The sequence below is a fragment of the Tiliqua scincoides genome, chromosome 1 (assembly GCF_035046505.1).
Source record: "Tiliqua scincoides isolate rTilSci1 chromosome 1, rTilSci1.hap2, whole genome shotgun sequence".
Lineage (NCBI taxonomy): Eukaryota > Metazoa > Chordata > Lepidosauria > Squamata > Scincidae > Tiliqua > Tiliqua scincoides.
Genome location: NC_089821.1, coordinates 256,332,071 through 256,352,266, shown reverse-complemented (window position 1 = coordinate 256,352,266; position 20,196 = coordinate 256,332,071). Strand labels below are relative to the sequence as shown.

Here is a 20,196-nt window from a genome sequence, read left to right as displayed (position 1 = left end):
TCTTGTGTTTGACAAAGGATTTTTGTAACAGTTAGGAATGGCAACAGACTGAACAAGGACCCAGGGCAAGATCTTTATCCAAAACAACTGTGTATGTGGGGTAACACACCTGCAAGTGGTTATCCTGCTAAGTGCTTTAATACTTTTTTGCATACCACTAAAGCTCTTTTGCTCTGTTGACTTGCCCAAATTGATCTTGCATCATGTTTCTATTATGAAATGCTTCCTCTACTCAGCCATGACCAGACCTAGGCTTCATTAGTCTCAGCAGGGGAACTACATCATGTATCCTCAGTGTAATGTTTTAAAAGGTTCTGGGGCACAGCACTTAATTCATGTGCAGCAGCTGCCAATGAAGTATGAGCCTAAACATCATCTGTGGCAAGTTGCATTCTTGCCAGATTATGTGTGACAGCTGCCAATGTTCTCAAGGACTATGCCGTAGCATCAAAAAGGAATCTGGGGCATACTTCTTGGATGATCCCATACTTAAGTGTCTCCTACTTAAACGTGCATGCAATCCAAGAGGTGTACCCTTGTGTTCTCTCCAACGTCTCACGTGCTTCTCCAAGGTCATGCTTGCACTCATGTATCTCAGCAACCTCAACTATATAAACAAACTAATTTATGTGAAGACAGATAATTGCTTCATTCATCTCGGTACTGTCTGCTTTGAGTTCAGGATGTTTCAGGCAGAAGTCTTTTTCTGTCACACCCATTAGGAAGCCACTCCCATTCATGCTGTTACAAGGAAGAGTGAATTGCTTTCAGTAGAGCACATCTCATTTGTGGCTGCTGTGAATACACCACAGCAGGCTGGTTGGCACCCACCAAAGTGAGCAGCTAAGTAATAATGTACTTTGGCCCAGCAGGTGCTTTCCCAACAACATAAACAGAACTATTATTCAGCTGCTGAAAGACATATTATATACAGCTAATGGTTCTTTCCCAGCCTATCTGGAAATACCAAGGACTAAACCAGGAGTGTCAAACTCATTTCATACAGAGGGCCGAATAGCATTAATTATGCCTGCTGAGGGCCAAAAGTGATGTCATTAGGCAGAAAGAGATGTCATTAAACAGGTCATGACCAAAAATAAGTGCTTTTCCTCACTTGGGAACTCAATAGTTGCAAATGACAGAAGAGAAAATATACATATCTTGATCATATTCAAGATATGGGAGAGCTCAATCATTTGTTTGTGGTTTGTATAACCCAATGAAGCCAGCTGGCAGTAGATACAGGGTAGACTGATGAAAGAACTTCTTTATATAATGAATGTATGGATTTTGAGGTAGAAGATGTGGTGATGGCCACTAGCTTAAACTGATTTAAAAGAGGATTAAGCAAATTTAGAGAGATCTATTACTGTCTCCTAGTAATGATCACTACAGGGGATCTCAAGATTTGAAGCACTATGCCACTGAGTATCAGTTTCTAGAAAGCAATTGTGGAGAGGTCAATTTGCCTACACATCCCACAGCCCACTTCTGGGCTTCCCAGATGCATCTGGTTGACCCTGCTGTTACACTAGAATAGATGGAGCTCTGGGTTCACCCAGTAGTATTTGTCTTACATTGTTACAGTTAACAACACCATCCCCTAACACCACTGTCCTGCTCCAATTTGAGGAGCTCTTCAGCTGCTTTTCAGTTATTTACAAATTGATATAGTTACTTAAGTTGGGAGATCCAGTAATGGGTCTTCCACATCACATCTGTTCTGGCTCTCAGGATAAGAAAGAACAATTTATTGGATCCAGCTAGGACCATTAGCTGTGCAATAGAAATGCGGAGCAGTGTGGTTGTCTGCTTTGAACTCTCAGATTGGGCTTCTATTATTTGATTTCTGGATACAGTTCCATCATGGAGCACTGATTGGGTGACAGTATCACTGTTCAGCATCTCAGGTTCCTGTAACCAGGATGCCAGATTTGTCACTGATGTCTCTTTGACATTTTAATATTGCATAGTGGCACAAATGAGTCATGGAGCTCCTTCCTTTGGACATAAATTATATACTTGACTTGGAGGAGTGATGGAGTGAAACAAAGAAGCCCGCTTGGGATCAAGCGATTTTGCAATCTGGGCGAGAACAGGAAGAGACATATTTGCCTTGTTTGAGCTCTACAAAGGGACATTTCTCTTTTACCTGGAAATTTGATTCTGTTCCCATTACTTTGCATCTGTCCTAGTGTGACAAATCACCTACCAACAAGATAGAATGTATTACCCCCCAAGCACTTACATGGACCTTTCCCAGAGGAGATGAATGTCACAGAAATTTTAGTTCAGCTAAGCAGTATCTTGTCTAGGAGATCAAATGCATTCAATGAGGTCAAGTTCCAGGTACAGACACCTCTCTGCCTACAGAGGAAGAAAGAGTGGCTTTTCACGTTATCTTGACCTACATTTGGCAAGGTTAGGATAATCATGGGTTTCCATCCTAATAGTTTGCAATGGAAGTGGCACTGACTAAACTGCAGAATCAGCCAGTCATTACTGACTGACATCTGTTGAAAAAGAGGCAGTACTAGGCCTTTGCCAAAAGATTTCTTCTGCCTTTGTGCAGGAGAGCCTTCTGTGGAAAGTATCATCAACATGATACTGAGCGAACAGCAGCACTTGACATCTCCACTACTGTTTCTTGCTTGTTTGACATCTGCTGGAAAAAAAAATCCCTAAGAGCGCAATCCTAAGCAACTTTCCAGCACCCAGGTAAGGGCTATGCAACCCCAAGATAAGGGAACAAACATTGCCTTACCTTGAGGAGGCCTCTGTGACTGTCCCCCATCTGCAGGATGCAGCACATGACCCACTGGCACAGCTTTGCCAGTGCTGGAAAGTTGGTTAGGATTGTGCCCTAAAATAACCAGCTGCTAAGATAACAACCATCAATAGCTGCCTCAAAGGGGGACATGGCACATGGGGTACATGTAAAAGTCTGAAGAGTGAATTTGGATACTCAGATAATCAAGGAAAAGGTGCAAAACTTCTGGTATCCAGTAGTCACTGGCAACTAAAAAATTGAGCCTGGCAACTGGGTTTCTGCAGAGATTCCAGATATGGTTTTTTAGGTTCTTTTTTTGATAGCCTGGGGAGAAGAATTGGATTAGGATCATGGTGGGAGGAGAGAGAGACTGCAAACCCTCCCCATTTCCACAGACGGTCTGTCTACCATACCACTGTGACTACGACTGGACCAAGGAGGAAAATTCCCACTCGTGTCAAACAGAGCCATGGTCTTCTCAATCTGTATCAGGACGGGGGGGGGGGCAGCAAAGGTTTCACTGCTGGTACCAGGTTGCTACTAGGCAAAGCCTGCTGTAGGCCTTCCCATTATACCCCCTGACGGTGCATCAGGTGCTCCCGCTGCCACTGAGGGTTCAGGGACTGGCCTGCTAGGTGGGCCCTCTGATGGGGTTCAACCTGTCAAGCAAGCAACCCTCTCATGAGAAAACTCCTCCCACCTTCCCCAAAAAAGTCAGCTCTCTGTGTGCACTAAGGTTGACCCAGCCTGTTCTATTTTCCATTCTTACCAGATCACAATATGACACACATAGCCTTCCTCTTTAAAAGTAAATTAGAGTCCCATGACTCTAATTAGAGACTGGTTGTTGGTCTAGTTAATTCACCTGACTTGGGTTTGGGAAATCTGAATATTAGTTAATTTAAAACCGCCCTATTGGGGGGGGGTAGGTTTCTTTAAATGGTATTAAAGAGAGCTGCCTGGCTGGGTAAAGAAAGCAGGGGGATAATAATGATAATAATAATGCAAGCTAAGATGCTGATCAGCAAGGAAAGAGTTCTTAGAAAGATTTCCCCCCCTTGTTCAGGATAATGCTGAATTATAAGTGGGTGCTTTAGGTTAGGGCAGTCTTAGATAGACTCAGTTTTTACTTTATTTTGAACTTTGCCTCTTGATCAAGTATAGAATTGGATTGTCTGCTTGTCTGTTTTTTTCTTTGTTGCATTTTAATCCCCAATAAATCCTTTTCTTTTGATATGATTAACACAAACCTGCCTTGTACTTTAACCCACAGACCAATTGGCCTCCCATTCTAGATGTCTTGCATGCTATCTAGAGAAGGGGTGTGTGTGTGTGTGATATTGTGGATGAGAGAAATGTGATGAGTGTGGCCTAGATGCCTTTAAAAGGTAATTGAACAAATTTTTGAAGAAAAAGTGTTCTACGGGTTACAAGCTCTGAGGAGTATATGCAATCTCCTGACTCTAGAACAGGGGTGTCCAAACTTTTTGACAGGAGGGCCACATCATTTCTCTGACAATGTGTTGGGGGCTGGGAAAATTAATTTGCATTTAATATTTGAATAAATTTCCATGGAACTTATATGAATGAATGATGGTCTTGTGATAGCTCAAAGCCTATAAAAGACCTTGTGCAAAGCAAGGCTGGCTTTTCCTTTGTTGCTGCTTCACAGCAAGCTGAGGAGGGTGCCTGCAGCTTATGGGAGAGGTCAAACAGTTGGCCCTCAGGCTGAAAGTAGTTCATGTCAGGCCAGCACGGGTGCCAGCAAGTCTCTGGATGGCCAGTCTCATTGGAGACTGGGGGCTCCCTGTGGGCTGGATTGGGGGTCCCTGAGGGCTTCAGATGGCCCCTGGGCTGGGGTTTGGGCACTCCTCTTTTAGAAGGCTAGCTCAGAATGACAAATGCAAGGGAATGACACCAGGCTGCAGATATCATGTCTTGTGTGTTCTCTAAGGCATCTGGTGGGCCATTGTGAGATACAGGAAGCTGGATTAGATGGGCCTGATCCTGTCAAGCTCTTGTGTTCTTAGAAGAGAAGCAAGGACGTTTGTCAACATTCTGCCCTTCTCTATCTTCTGTGTGAGGGCTGTTATTTGGCACAGTCCTGGGGGAGGGGGGTGAAGGGCTGAAAAGATCCTTAACCTGACTTTTAGTGACAGTGAAATCTACCCCATGTGTGCTTCCTGAGTATGACCTGTATGCGTGATTTTAATGAGACCTCAGGGTGGCCTTAGGAGCTGCAGGGCCCCAATTGGAAACATTTTTTGTGGGGGTGTGAGGTCCATAGCCAAGGTCTGTAGAGTCTTAGAGATATAAAGACTACAGTAAGTTTTATTTATATCCTTATGGCAGAACGGAAAATAGACTTTATATCTTGGGACCTTGGTAAACATTGCTTAATTGCTTTTTGTACCACTGTTCAGAGATATGTACAGGCTTCCCTTTACACTTGGAGACATGCATCTGCCTTTCAAATGTTGCATATTTACTACAGCAAATCTGAATTAAGCTCTGGTGTACCTCTGGTGCTCTAATGTAAAGTTGAGGAAAGTACTTCAGGATATTCTTCTGGATAGTTTCACTTCATTATTTGACTGTTTTCACAATAACTATCACAGATTTGTATTGCTTCTCTGTACATTAAGGATGTGATGGCCAGCTTCTTCCACTTGCTGGGGGACTTTGTCTGGACAAGGTGTTCTAGGAGGCAGTGATGCAGCTACAATACAGCCCTCAGGTAAGGGAAAAATGTTCCTTTACTTTGAGGAGGTCTCCATGGGGTGGGGGGGGGGCTGTCTCATATGCAAGGATTTGATCCTTGAGATACCTCAGCCTAATGCTGTGAGGAGCTTTAAAGGTCAACACACCTGTGCTCTGAACTGTGGCTGGAAACGAATTGATCAGTACAGACAGCGTTGGGCTACTTCACACATGTCATGTTGGTATAATCTTCCCATTAGCCCTGTAAAGTAAATATAATTACCCCATAATTCTGCTTGGGAACAGAGGCTGAGAGGTTTATCTGGTTTATCTGGCCTGGTTTATCTACAGCCACCTAGTGAATTCCTGACAGGGATGGGAATCAGGCTGGTGAAATAATGATTCACAGCATAGATTCATAGCCAGTTGGCTTCCCCAACCTGTGTAGATCCTAAGAACATAAGAACAGCCCCACTGGATCAGGCCATAGGCCCATCTAGTCCAGCTTCCTGTATCTCACAGTGGCCCACCAAATGCCCCAGGGAACACACCAGATAGCAAGAGACCTCATCCTGGTGCCCTCCCTTGCATCTGGCATTCTGACATAGCCCATTTCTAAAATCAGGAGGTTGCACATACACATCATGGCTTGTACCCCGTAATGGATCTTTCCTCCAGAAACTTGTCCAATCCCCTTTTAAAGGCATCCAGGCCAGATGCCATCACCACATCCTGTGGCAAGGAGTTCCATAGACCAACCACACACTGAGTAAAGAAATATTTTCTTTTGTCTGTCCTAACCCGCCCAACACTCAATTTTAGTGGATGTCCCCTGGTTCTGGTGTTATGTGAGAGTGTAAAAAGCATCTCTCTATCCACTCTGTCCATCCCCTGCATAATTTTGTATGTCTCAGTCATGTTCCCCCTGATTCACTTGTTCTTTTTCTACAACCCTAAAACTGCTCAGAACCGTTTAAAAAAAATTGCACCAGACAGGCTTCCTTGACTCATAATGACCATGTTTGCCAGGCAAAATGGACAAAGACAGCTGCAGGACGGAAGGGTGCAAGGAAGAATTGGATTAGACCAGTACTTGGCGGTCACGATGGTCTACATGGTTGTCTGCCACCACACACTTCATACTTTGAAATTTAGTTGGTAATGCTTTCTGTTCTCTAAATGCTGCACCTTGAAATGGCATTTCCAGTGATGCCTTCAAGATTGGCCAGCAGAGCCTGGAGGCCAGCTGCTGGTTAAGTCCATTTCAGCTCAGTAACAACTGGCATTAAATTCTGAGAAATGTCATTCTTGCAGCTTAGATGAGCTTTTCTCACAAGAAATTGTTTGCAGCAGTTTACACACATAGGGACATGTTTCCAAGAGGATGTGCCTTGGACCTGATGAGTTGGAAGGATTATTATCAAGAAATATATTCCCAAGGATGTCTATTCCCCTCTACATTGCAATCAAAATCGGTGCCTATCTGCGTCCGTCATGTTGGACTAGCGTCTGTAGAAAACACTTCCAAATTACGGATTATTCACTCAGTGTACATTGTTTTATGGCAAGTTGAGGTTTTAGCAGAATCAAGTTAGTGATTTCATGCATATGCGCAGGTTCTGAGTCCTTAACCCCACTACTTAACTTCACAGATACAGACACACAAACTCCCACATACCTCTAGGGATGGTTGTCAGGACAATCCCTGTATTAGAATAACATTTAGCCCTGGCATATTTACTTTGTATTATGTAAATTTCAGATGTGGGGGGGGGCATGGTGAAAATAGGGAGTCTTTAAGCCTGCTCCCTTCCATTGTCTTGATTCAGGTCCTTCCCTCACAAAATCACTGCTTCCATTGGAGGCAATGGAAATGTGTTTTTCATGGCAAATAACGTGTGGGGGTCTGGGTTGGATTGGGACCATGAAGAGAGCTAGGCTTAAGCCATTTCTGCCCAATGTTGCATATACACAACAGGAACCAAATGTGAACACACCTGTGGTCTGGGCAGCAATGGGTTAATCCTTAAAGCCCATATATCTTCCCATAATTCTAGTCTGGCTTCCCTTTATGCACAATTTACATAAGAAAATGTAGACATGTCAAGGCCAATTATGAGATTAAAATTATGCCCTCACTAACCCAGGAAGAAAGCTAAAAACATTTGAATATGCCAAACAAGGAATATTTGCCAGCACTATCAGCTGATAAAATATGAGCAGTTCATAATCAGAATGGGGCTATGACAGAAAAAGCTCTGCTTCTTATGGACAGAGTTCCAGAGATACAAATCAGCAACAATTATGAATGGGTGCCAACTTTATAAAGATATTCTTGGTTCGGGAGGAGCAACATGTGCAAACACATGTTTGGTGTACCCAGATTGAGTTACATTCAGATTTTATTGTAGGAAAAAACACTTATCCTGAAGGTGTTTGTTCAAATGGTATAATATAGTGATTCCCAAATGTTTTAGCACTGGGACCCACTTTTTAAAACAACACTCTATCAGGACCCACCTAGCTTTATGAAGCTAAAAAAAGTTTCACTTTACCAGTTGCTCAAGCCTCTGGTTTTATCCTTTTTACTATGGTGGTGGTGGGGGGGGAACCACCTCCTGGAGCATTTGTTGAGCTCCACATTCATCTGATTGGGACCATTCTGGTGGCTTTGCATTCCCCTTTGCCTGGCCTTCAATAAGAGCCTAGGCAGCTTTGCCTACGAAAATCAGTAAACATGCCCAGAGGGCTCAATACATTTTCCTTTTCATCTTGAAGAGGGGAGACTTTGCTCATGAGTGTTTTTGGGGGCCTGCAATAATTGGATTGGGACCATTCTGGTGGTGTTTTGCTCCTCTCAGACTGCTCCAAGTGGACTGAGCCATGTTTTTCTACACATGAGTAAACATGCATGTGCGACTGTTTCACTTTCTGTAGGGTTCAATACATTTTCCTTGGCAGTTATCAGTTTGTCAGTTTCATTTTCCTGTCCCACCAACGATCAGGTTGTGATCCACTGGTGGGTACTGACCCACAATTTGAGAAACACTGGTATAATACAAGGGTTGCACTTCAAACAGATATTCTCATGTGACCTCTGTGAGAAAATAATATCCATAAAAGCAATATGGTATTCTTTATGTTAGTTGAGCCAAATTTCAGGATTTATTTTTAGTAAATGCCAAATTTCACTCAATAGTAATTATAAAAAGACAAGCTGAGGCATGATAGCATAACTGGAATCCAGCTAGTGTTGTAAATAGCATGCCATAATTCAATCAGGGGCCTCTGTGGTCAATTGTCCACAGTTGGAAAGTGTGGTTAGGATTGCAGCCTTATCCATGGGGCGATCCAAGACCTCCCAGCACTGGAGGCAGTGCCCCAATTTCCCCATTACTCCACCACTCCTGCTCTGCTCACTCCCTGGATTTAAAAAGAGGAGAATAAAACCAAAGAGGAAATGTGGATGGGTGGCCTACAGCTTCTCTGACTCCTCCCCTTTTCTCCACACTTCCTCTTATGACTTACTCCCCCCTCCTTTGGGGCATTTGGTGGGCCGCTGTGAGATACAGGAAACTGGACTAGATGGGCCTATGTCCTGATCCAGTGGGGCTGATCTTATGTTCTTTCTGAATCCAAGAAGTAGTAAGAGGAGGGGAATGGAGACAGCTAGCAAATAGGACTGAGATGAGTGCTCTCGCCTATCTGCTGCTTGAAATGATCACTACAGTTGGATTTGTGGGTGGGCAGGCCCTGCTTTGCCAAACCTACCTCACAAGGTTGTTATGAAGATAAGATTTTTTTAAAGTGCTGCTTTGAGCTCTTTTACAAGATGTGTGGGACAATAATAAATAACTTGTAAAATATTTCAGTTTCTTTCCCTGGTAGCATTAAAGTTGCTGCCTGCCCCTATCAGCTGCTTAAGTGCAGGAGTCATTTCCTGATGAAATTGGTATGATATGGAGGGAGGGAATTCCACCCAACTTTACCCTAAAGCTGGAGTTCTCTTTGACCGAAGAAGCATTTGAGAAAGCAGAGAGGATGTCTCTCACTACCAATCACTAGTAACACTGCTCAAAGGAAATTAAATTTAGAATGACAGCTGGCACCCTGTCTCAGCTGTGGAGACATAATGGCACTAACTAGAATCCGGAAACCATAATGACATACAGAGAGAATATTCATTTTGGAATCTGGCAGCAAATGCAGGAACACCAGCATCTTGGCTCATTGTTGAAAAGGGAGTGGATTTCTAATGGCAGTTATTGAATGTCCAGGGTTTTGCTCTGTAGTAGTGAAACAGCCATCACTGTGATGTTCTGGGTGGTGAAGGCATTGGAGAAAGAGAGAGAGACTGCATATTGCCAGCATCACACCTCCACCAGGGGAGTCTTCAGCTAGGCCTCTGCCCCAACAGTGCAGGAGCAGGTTTTCTCCACCCCATAATTTGCTACTCCCTATAAAAGGAGTAGCACTGTGGAGTAGGAACCACTGAGAATCAAGCCAGCCCCCCTTTCTGCATAGTCCCCCCCCCACTTCATTGGCATTGTTCTGTTTTAAAGGTTATACCAGAGTGTATTAAGACCAGCTTTTCAGAGAGAAACTAACTGGTCTTCTTGATATGTGGCTGCATGAAACAGGAGGAGTGGGGTTCAAATCTGCCCCCTTTCCCTTTTGTGATGACCCCCTTGGCTATTGCTTTTAGAAGACTGCAGGGGGCATAACAGAAAGAAAATTGGGGAGGATGCTAGCCAATTTTTCCCTTGCCCCATGGCAGTTGTTGGCATCCTTCAGTCTCGGAAGACTATGGTATCATACTCTGAATGGTGGTTCTGGAACAGAGTGTCCTCTTCAGTGTGTGAAGCCTGAGTAAAGTAGATATGGAGGATAGACTGTTTCCCATGCAGCAAATCCCCCCTCTCCACGTCGCTGAATTGATCCAATGGAAAGGCAGAGGCCAATACGGTTGGTTCCAGCGGTGTCGCAGGAGTTGCCAGAACGTGACTGTGTTCAGCCATGAACTGCCTCAGGGACTCCGGCTCCGGATTTTGCCTCGAGGTTGACTCCTGAAGCCTTTTCCATAACTGGATGTAGCCACAAGGCAGTGGAGGTTTGGGATCAGAGTTTTTCTTCCCTCAGATGAGCTGCCTTCCCAGGCTGACGAGCCTCATCTACCCAGTGGCTGTTTAGTTGCCTCTTACGACAAGTACAGCCAAACTGAGGGCCTATTCTTATCTTGGAAGCAGAAGAAGGGAAAGAAATGGAAAAGGAAATGTGGAGGACAGTGGTGGGCCAGAAGATGCTTTAGTTTAGCCCACCACTTTCCTTGTCTGCACTTCCACTTTTTCCCCTTTTCCTTTTCCAGTCCAGATGGTGGGAGGAGGGGCAGTGGAAGCAATGGGACAGATGAAGGTAGGCAAACCCTGTCAATCTACACAGTGGCGTCACTAGGAGGGTGCGGACCACACCAGGTTATGCACATAGGGGGGTGACGCGCACTGGGGGGGTGATGTGCTAAAATTGCGGTGGTTAGGAGTAACCCCCTCATATTATATACCGTTGGATGTGGAATTTCAAGCAGAATGCAATGCAAAAAACCAGAGTGAAATATCTCCTTTCTATCAAAAGTTATGATCAAAAATCAGAACAAAAATGCATGAATCCCTGTGGAAAGTGAAAGTGAGCCGTATCGTGCATTTACTTGCGAGTAGGTGAACGTGCCTTAGTCCGTCGGAAAGGGAAGACTGAGAGGAATCCAATGACATCAGAATGGTCCTGATCCAATGAATGCAACCCCAAAAAACACCTGAGAAGGAAGTCCCTCCCTCCAAGCAGATGAATGTATTAAGCAAAACTAAGCCTCATGGTTGCATTTACTCACAAGTAAGCAAACAAGCCTTGGCTGGTGTGGAAAATCAGGTGAAGGAGAGTGCAAGACTACCAGAATGGTCCTGATCCTATGTACCTGGAGCTAAACAAGTGTTCCAGAAGGCAGCCTCCCCCCCTAAAAAGGATCAAAACAGGCTTCAGCTGATAAGGTGAACCTTTTTGAGACTTGCAAAGCCAGGTGGATCCTGACAGTGATCTGGTTTAAACAGAAGTTCTTATATTGAACTGGGCACTGGGTAGGGCTGAAAACCTTACTGATTGGGGGGGGGGTGTTATTGCAGGCAGGCTACAGAGAAAATTCACTTGGTGGAACAGGGCTGGCTTCTGCTTATTTAATTGTTTGTTTTACTTTAATTATTTATACTTATTTATTTTAATTTGCCTGATGATGTCACTTCCACCATGATATCAATTCTGGTGGGTCTTGAACAGACTGTCATTCTAAAAAGTGGGTCCTAGTGCTAAAAGTTTGAGAACTGCTGCAATAAGGTGTTAGTAAGTTGACGCCCTAGGGGGGAGTGTGACACCACTAGTGATCAAAATCACTAAAATCACAGTTTGGAGGAATAACACCATCATGTTATATAACAATCAATGTGTATTTTCATGCAGAATGTATTCTATCTTTGTTCTATCTAAAGGTACAGCCAAAAAACCAGTGGGGGCTGAGTGATGGTACCTCACCACGCCCACCACCTGGGGTATTGTCCCACCCACTGCATGGGGGGTGACGGGCTGGTATCCCGCGCAGGGTGATGCAAACCCTAGTGACACCACTGAATTTACTGTTGGATGTGATCTCTTCAGTCACTCATTTGGATCAGCCTGTCCTGGGAACTAGATCCATATCTAGACACTTCCTGCCACTATGGAAACTGGCCTCTCCTTCCTGCCACCTTCACATTAGCATCTGTACCCACACTAAAGGATTTCAAATTATGCAAGCACACAGGTTTGTCTAAAAGCATTAGCACCTTTCAGCAGATGTATGCACTTTTCAGGGAATTTAATGCTGCAGAGGCCACCTTGCCTTCTAATGAATGACATATAATAAGAAGTTTGGGATTGCTTTGCACTTGTAGCACTGAGGCCTCTGATCATGATTGACTGAGCTGGTGTAACGGCACAGAATGTTCAGTTGTTCAGAGACCTGGAGAGCAGGATGGAGGCTATGCGTCCTGAGCAGAGAATGGGCATGCAAGGGAGAGTTAAGGTTGGGGGAGGCACAGAGCCAATAATGAAATATGCTGTACCTTCTGTTTAATACTGCTAATCTAGAAGGAGAGTCACTGTAAATAGTTCTATGGTATCTCTATCACATTCTGAGAAATTTTGAGAAATCTCTCCTGCCCCATGTATATTATTATTATTATTATTATTATTATTATTTATATGCCGCCCTTCTCCCCAAAGGGACCCAAAGTATATGCATTTTGAATGGCTACTCATTTGCAAATCTCCTGTAATAGATAACCAGCTTTCAAAGTCACGAAGAAAATAAACTTTGAGCAAGTTACATCAAAAAAATCACAGTTCTAAAGTTTGGTATTTCCTAGTAATATGCAGTGCCTAGATTTGTTCTTAAGGAAGCTTGAGATATTAGGGTAAGAAACATTGAAAACTATTTAAGTAGGTCTTTTACAGCGCAATCCTATGCATATCTTTTCAGAGTAAGTTCAATGGGGTTTAGTACCAGGTAAGTGTGTACATAAGAACAGCCACACTGGATCAGGCCATAGGCCCATCTAGTCCAGCTTCCTGTATCTCACAGCGGTCCCACTAAATGCCCCAGGGAGCACACCAGATAACAAGAGACCTGCATCCTGGTGCCCTCCCTTGCATCTGGCCTTCTGACATAGCCCATTTCTAAAATCAGGAGGTTGCACATACACATCATGACTTGTAACCCATAATGGATTTTTCCTCCAGAAACTTGTCCAATCCCCCTTTAAAGGCATCCAGGCCAGATGCCGTCACCACATCCTGTGGCAAGGAGTTCCACAGACCAACCACACACTGAGTAAAAAAATATTTTCTTTTGTCTGTCCTAACCCTCCCAACACTCAATTTTAGTGGATGTCCCCTGGTCCTGGTGCTATGTGAGAGTAAAAAGAGCATCCCTCTATCCACTTTATCCTTCCCATGCATAATTTTGTATGTCTCAATCATGTTCCCCCTCAGGCGTCTCTTTTCTAGGCTGAAGAGGCCCAAACGCTGTAGCCTTTCCTCATAAGGAAAGTGCTCCAGCCCAGCAATCATCTTAGTTGCCCTCTTCTGCACCTTTCCCATTTCCACTATATATTTTTTGAGATATAGTGTAGAGAAGTGCAGCTTCCATCAACTACAGCATGCCATGCACTAAATTTTTTCCCCCCAGATTGGCTGCTAATAAGAGCATAGATGTGACACATGCTATAAATTGCCGTCAGAACGGGACAAAGTCTGATTTGCACACAAAATTATTAGGGCTGGAGGTATGAATAGACGTGAGGCTGGCCCATGGCAGGTGAGATAGGGCCATGAGAGCTATAACAGCTTGATGAAGTTCTTGCATTCTGTTGTAAATCATCAAATGCTAAGCAATCAAGTAATGAAATATTAAAGAATGTGTGAATTGGCTCATAGTTTGACTGGTTGGTAGATACTGTACTTGCAAGCCACATGGTGACTGTCTCATCCCCGTGCTCTTAATTCTAGTCTAAACATTAGATAGAAGTCTAGAAGGATTGCTTTATCTGGCTTAGTGTTGCCTACACTGACTGACAGTGGCTGTTTGTCCAGGGATCTTTCCCAGCCTGACTTGGAGATCCCAGGAATTAAACCTGAGACCACCAGCATGCAAACCTAGTGCTTTGCCTTCATGTTTGTTAGTTGCTGCTGAGTTACAGCCACCCTTTCCCTTCTCTTTCCCTTTAAAAGTACACACACACAGGCCTTGAACTGGTCACAGGTTTATCAGCACAAAACTCTGAATGCATGATTGCAAAAATCAGCTTCAAGAAGGAAAGCTCTTGCATCCACCAGCACATCCAAGCACAGCCTTGTCTGAGAGGGAGGGAGCAATCAAAGAGAGTATAAGAACCAAGTCTGGTCAAAACCAAGTGACTTCCATTTTGGATTGGAGGTTGGCAGGCCTGAGGAAGTGAGAGGCAAGACTTCAACAGTGCAGCCACAAATCTGTTCTGCTGTGTTGTGTTTGCTATTTCCCAGTTTGGGGTGATTAAGCCAAAATAGGAGTTAACTGAAATATTTGCTTATTACTGACCACATGATCATTTGCTGTATTCAAGTCTCAGCCAAGGCAGTAAACCTGCCCCTGGCTAGAGGGAGTGATGGCAAAGAGGCAAGTTTCTTTGCAAGTAATCAGCCTGGCAGCAGTCCACAACCAAATCCCCAACAAATAAGAATATATAAATATCCTAGGAATGGCAAAAATAGAAGTCCAAATGTAAGGAAACCAATAATTAAAGCCTTCCCATGCCCCAGCAGGTACAGAATCTGACACTGGACAAGTTAGGCAGGCTACTCATCATTCATCTTCCAGCTCGATCATCAGAAAATGATACAAAATGCAGGACCTAAAAACAGTTTCACTTTACATTGGAAAGGACCTTTGCTGGATTGGGCTTTTTTGCAAGCAAACATTATAGGAGGGATCTTAGCCATGGTCAAGGGCATTCCTAGATAATACAGAATTATATTAAGTACTCACTGGAACTTCCATTTTAATTCCACTACCAACTAATTAATGGAAAAACAATGCATCCGAAGCACTGAACAGCTCTATTGGGGAAGGAACCTAAATAGTGCTGTGATGGGATCAAAAAAGGGAAAAGTGGTGTGAAGCTTCCTTGTTGCTCAGGAGGGAACGCCATCTGCCCATGTCAGACAGGACATCTCCTGTTGCTTGCTATCAAGGGGTTATGAATAGTTCACAAATTAACATACATGCTGGAGATCTGTGAGGCAGCCTGATTGTTATGAAGACACTTTTGTACTGAAGGCGGCCAATGTTGCTAACACTGGCTATCAAAGAAAAGATTTTGTACCTCGAGGTACACTTCCATCACAAGAACTTCACATTTTGCTAATCAAATGCAAGTTGGAAAAAACATGTTTTATTCAAATATTCTGGTCAGAACCAAGGAAATTTGCTATATAATCATTTACTAATAAAATGATTTTTCAGATTAGTATTAAGACAAAAGAATATCAAACTCCTGTTTAAAAAAATACATAACTACCCTCTGGTCCTTCCCCCCAAACATGCAGATTTTCAGTGAAAAAAACATTAGCCTGAATCAACATTGGACTGAGCCAAAAATGGATGGCTAGTGGTTTCACTGTGTAAATAGGCAGCAGCTTATCACCTCACCACAAAAACTGTGTTAAATGGTGGCAGGCTAAGCTAGGTGTCAGCAAAGTGTTTCACAGTATGAACAGGGCAGCCCAATCCTGAGCTGCCCAGCATGTGGGGCGGTAGTGGCACTAAAAATGGCTGCTACTGCATCCTAAGTGCTACCTGGGCAGCACCAGCAGCTCCTCAGAAGAAGGGGACGAAAGTGTCTCCATAGCATCAAGAGCCTCTGAATCGGGCTGGCGGCCCAACCAGGAGACTCAGGATCTGGTAAAGCAAAGCTCCACTGGTTCTCCCGGTTCCACCTCCCTCCTGCCCAGCTTCTTCCCTTGGGCACACCTCCTCCCTGCCTCCCCCCACTCTGGAATGCCTCCTTTCTCCTTTCCCCCAGGTCTCCACCTACTTCTCCGCCACCCAGTGGTTCAGGTGACCGCAAAGTCCACCAGTGCTAGGCCAGTACTGGCTGGCGCTGAACTAGTACCAGCGTTGAGGGCTGCAGATGTGCCTAATGGCACATCTGCAACAGTGTGCACAGACAGTAAGCTGGTGTGCACTGTTTAGGATTAGGTCATGAGTCTTTCCCATGTCCCTAACAACATACAGCCCTTCACAGGAAACAGTATCTCTGATCAAAGAAGCTTGAACAAGGGTAACTAAGACCTCATACTGTTTTAGCAGTGTTCCCCCACTGCATTTTCAGGAGCAGGTAAGAGTCACTGAAACTGTGAGAAGTGCCACTTCAAACAACTTGCCTGCCACATGGGGGCCTCCATGTGTCAGTATTTCAAAACAATCTTCATGCTGTATTTCACTCATTTATGTGAATGGGCCCTAAAAAATAACAGAGGGAGGATGAGACTTATGATTTGACCCACAGCACCACCCCAAAGTGGGAAGCCCATATAAGGAGTGTCATTGAGTTGCTACCAACTCAGTAGACCCCTTCCTACATGGGCTTATTACTTTGGGGTGAAAAGTCAATTCTTTTTCATTTACTGAATGCCTTTTCCATTAATAAATAACAGAATGCCTAATTCTTTTACTTGGCCCCCTGAATATTGAGAGTAGTCTGAAACGCTAAAAACGGGAATACGCCGTTCGTTGCTGTGGCTGTGGCTGCTGAGGTTGCTGCTGTCCTTGCTGCTGCTGCTGCTGCTGAAGTCGAATCTGTTGGGAATAGGGGTCTTCAAGAGACTTCACCAGCAGTGTGGTCTTGGGCCCAGTCTTCCATACGATGTCATTAAGATCTCTAACAGAGGACTCCACCGTGATGCTATGGGTGCCAACAACTACAAAGTTCAAGAGGAACTGTGTGCTGAAATAATCATTGTGAGGCTCAACCATCTGCTCCATCTCATTTGTCAGGCTGTCAATGGGCATCTGAGAAAGAAAACAAACAGAAGGGCATGAATGCTGCATCTCAAAAAGGAGAGTTCAGATGCTTCAGTTTCGCTACACAAGTGGAAGTGAAACTTTTTTGGCTTCTATTCACTTTGCCTTCCATTCCATGAAGGCAATCTCTGAATTTCCAGAGAAGGAACACTTAGCTGGTGTCCTTTAATTTAGCAAGTCTAAACAAAATATGTTTATTGATCACAAAATATTTAGCTGTCCATATCAGAGGCCCAGGGCTTGGAAACCTTTAACTGATAGACCTTTTCAAGTGATCAGCATTCTTTCATTGAAGCAGTTTGGTTTCCTGCTGCCAAACAGCTGTGCTCTTGGTTAACTGTAGTGCTAGGATGTTTCACTGCTACTGCCAAGACAGCAAATGGAGAAAGGGATTATCTAACCAGATGCCCTTTGCCTCTGAGATGCATACATACTCCTAATTAAATGATACAGAGGTGGTTAACTGGGCATGCAAATATTAATTTGAGATACCTCAAACACCTTCTCATAGCCCTCCTCATCAGTTAAGCCTCTTGCACAATCTCCCCATACCCATAAGTTTACATAATTAAGGGCACAATTCTACCCAACTTTTCTTCAGCACTGATGCAACCACAATGCAGCCCTTGAGGAGGTCTCCATTACTACCTCACCACCACAGGATGCAGTTCAGGTCTGGTTGGCACAGCTGCCTCAGTGCTGGAAAGTTGGATAGGACTGGGCCCCAAGTATGTGTAATTGAAATAAATTTTCCTTTGCCTATTTTTGCTTCCATTTTCCTTCCCTGTCTGTCATTGTCCCTGAGTTGAGTGCTATGAATTTTAAATTTTGTGAAGTGTCATGCACAGTGATGGCAATATTTAAATAATAATGAACAACAATAAATAAGAATTGTGTTTCATTTTCAAAAGAACCAAAACTGTCACAGAAGCCTGAACTGTCATTTTAAAATGACAACCGAGATGACTGTTTGCTACCTCAATATGGGAAACAAGATCTCTGTTCTAATTCTTCATGGGTTTTGAGCAGCATTAATTGTTACGGTTTTCAGCTCTACACTCCTCTTACTTTGAAGTCTTGTCCAGATTTGCTCTGCAGTGTTGATGACACATTTAGACAGATGGCCTGAATTTTACGGAACAGGCCCGGTTTAGAGCCATGCTGGACCACTCCCTCTACTTTTAAAGCCAGTTGTTGGTTATTCTGGACCACGATGGGCTCAGCAGGATTACGTGGAGATGGTGACAGGGCAAGCTGAAACAGAAAACAACAGGACTGATATTAAAGAAGGAAAACCTTGTTTGCGTTTTTGGCATAACGATAAAACAAAGTCAGGGAAAATAGTTTTCAGCAGAAGAAAGAAGCAAATGGAAGATGGGAGAGGACAAGTACTATCACCAAAAAAGAGCATTATGGCCAGCATTTATGATCAGGAGTTACAAAAAAAACACAGGTCTTACAGGAGTAAAATGTGAAGGCTATATTTTCTCTGCAGTCTCTTGATTGCAGCTAGCTTCTCTGTTAAACAGAACTTTACTTCTTCACAATAAGGAAGAAACTTGCACCATTAAAGATTCCACAATATAGATACTTAGCACAAGTTAGATATTTAGCAAACATATATTCACCACAAATGGGGAAAAAACTCTCTTGGACTATACCATTTCAGGCTGCAACTGCATCTGTGTTGCTCAATTCTTTCCAATTAAAAAACAACCACCACCTTTATAATGGTGCATGAGCTGAAGTTGTGGTGACATGGAAGCATTCTCTCTGCTCCCCACTTGGAGTCTGAAGTGGTAAAACAGAAAGAAAGTTTACTGCTTACTTCTGCATATGGGGAAAATCCTCAATGCAGGTACTGGAGTATTGTCCTGCACTGAATGGGGTTGCACTCCCCTTGAAGGAGCAGGTTCACAGCTTCGGGGTCCCTATGGACTTATCATCATCATCGGTATTTATATACCGCTTTTCAGTGAAAAGTTCACAAAGCGGTTTACAGAGAAAATCAAGAAAAACTAATGGCTCCCTGTCCTGAACTGACTCACAGCCACACCTGGATACCCAGGTGTCGGCTATTGCCAGGGGGCCTTTGTTTAGTTTCGGCTGGTGCAACAGCTGCGGCCGTACTTGAATTGTGCAGACCTGGCCATGGTGACCCATGCCACAGTGATGTCAAGGTTAGATTATTGTAACATACTCTATGTGGGGCTGTCGTTGAAGACAGTTCAGAAACTGCCATTAATTGCTGGAGGTAGGTGGTTTGACTGTGTCAGGCCACTTCTCCATGGACTGCACCGGCCGCCCATTTGTTTCCAACCCCAATTCAGAGTGCTGGTTTTGACCTTTAAAGCCCTATACAGCTTGAGGCTGTATCTGAGAAACTGCTTTCTGAGAAACTGAGTAACTGCCTACTTCCATATAATCTGACTTGTCCCCTTAGGTCAGTGGTTTCCAACGTTTATTTACTTGCGTACCCCTGGGCAACTCATTTTCATAAATTGTACCCCTTATATTAACAAAATATTTGTAATTAATATAGTTGCTGTTTTCAAATTTATATGTTTTCAACTATTCATCCATATCTGATAATACATGAAATGATGACCAGAAACTAGCAGTTGCTGGGGCTTTCACAGCCAATTAGCTGTCTTCCTTCCTGCTTTGCCAGCCCTAAAAGGCATTCTAATACAGACCTGCCTTGTTCCGCCATTTATTTATTTAGCGTATGGCATATAATACATGGACATATATCAGTTAGACTAGATCAAACGTCAATGTCCAGTTCATCCAGCCATTCAAGGACAGAGTTACCTTCATTGAAAAATTCAGACCATGGGCCAGTATACACCCTCAGATTGCAGCCAGACACAATGTGGTATATGGTTTGGCAGGAAAACCCGCAATCACACTGTGGGGTAGATATTAGCCCCCATTTAAACACTGAATCCTGACTAACACCATGTAGGGTATGGATCCTGTTCAAAGTTTTCCAGTGCTGAAGAGGTAAGTTGAAACCTGGCACCTTAAGTGTAGGATCGTCTAAATAACTACCCATTTCTGGGCATTCGACTGCCCATTTAGCTTT

The 20,196-nt window shown here is 43.7% G+C and overlaps 1 protein-coding gene across 1 annotated transcript in view; it reads right to left on the bottom strand.

The window, feature by feature from the left end:
- Positions 1-15,550: 15,550 nt before the first annotated feature.
- INTS7 (integrator complex subunit 7) overlaps positions 15,551-20,196 on the bottom strand; it is a 58,876-nt gene continuing 54,230 nt past the window's right edge. Inside the window, exons 19-20 of the mRNA XM_066611740.1 lie at positions 18,177-18,362; positions 15,551-17,096 (exon numbers count right to left, since the gene is read on the bottom strand). Of these exons, the coding sequence (XP_066467837.1) occupies positions 16,794-17,096; positions 18,177-18,362 (489 nt within the window). The 3' untranslated portion in view covers positions 15,551-16,793. The remainder of the gene's footprint in view (positions 17,097-18,176; positions 18,363-20,196) is intronic.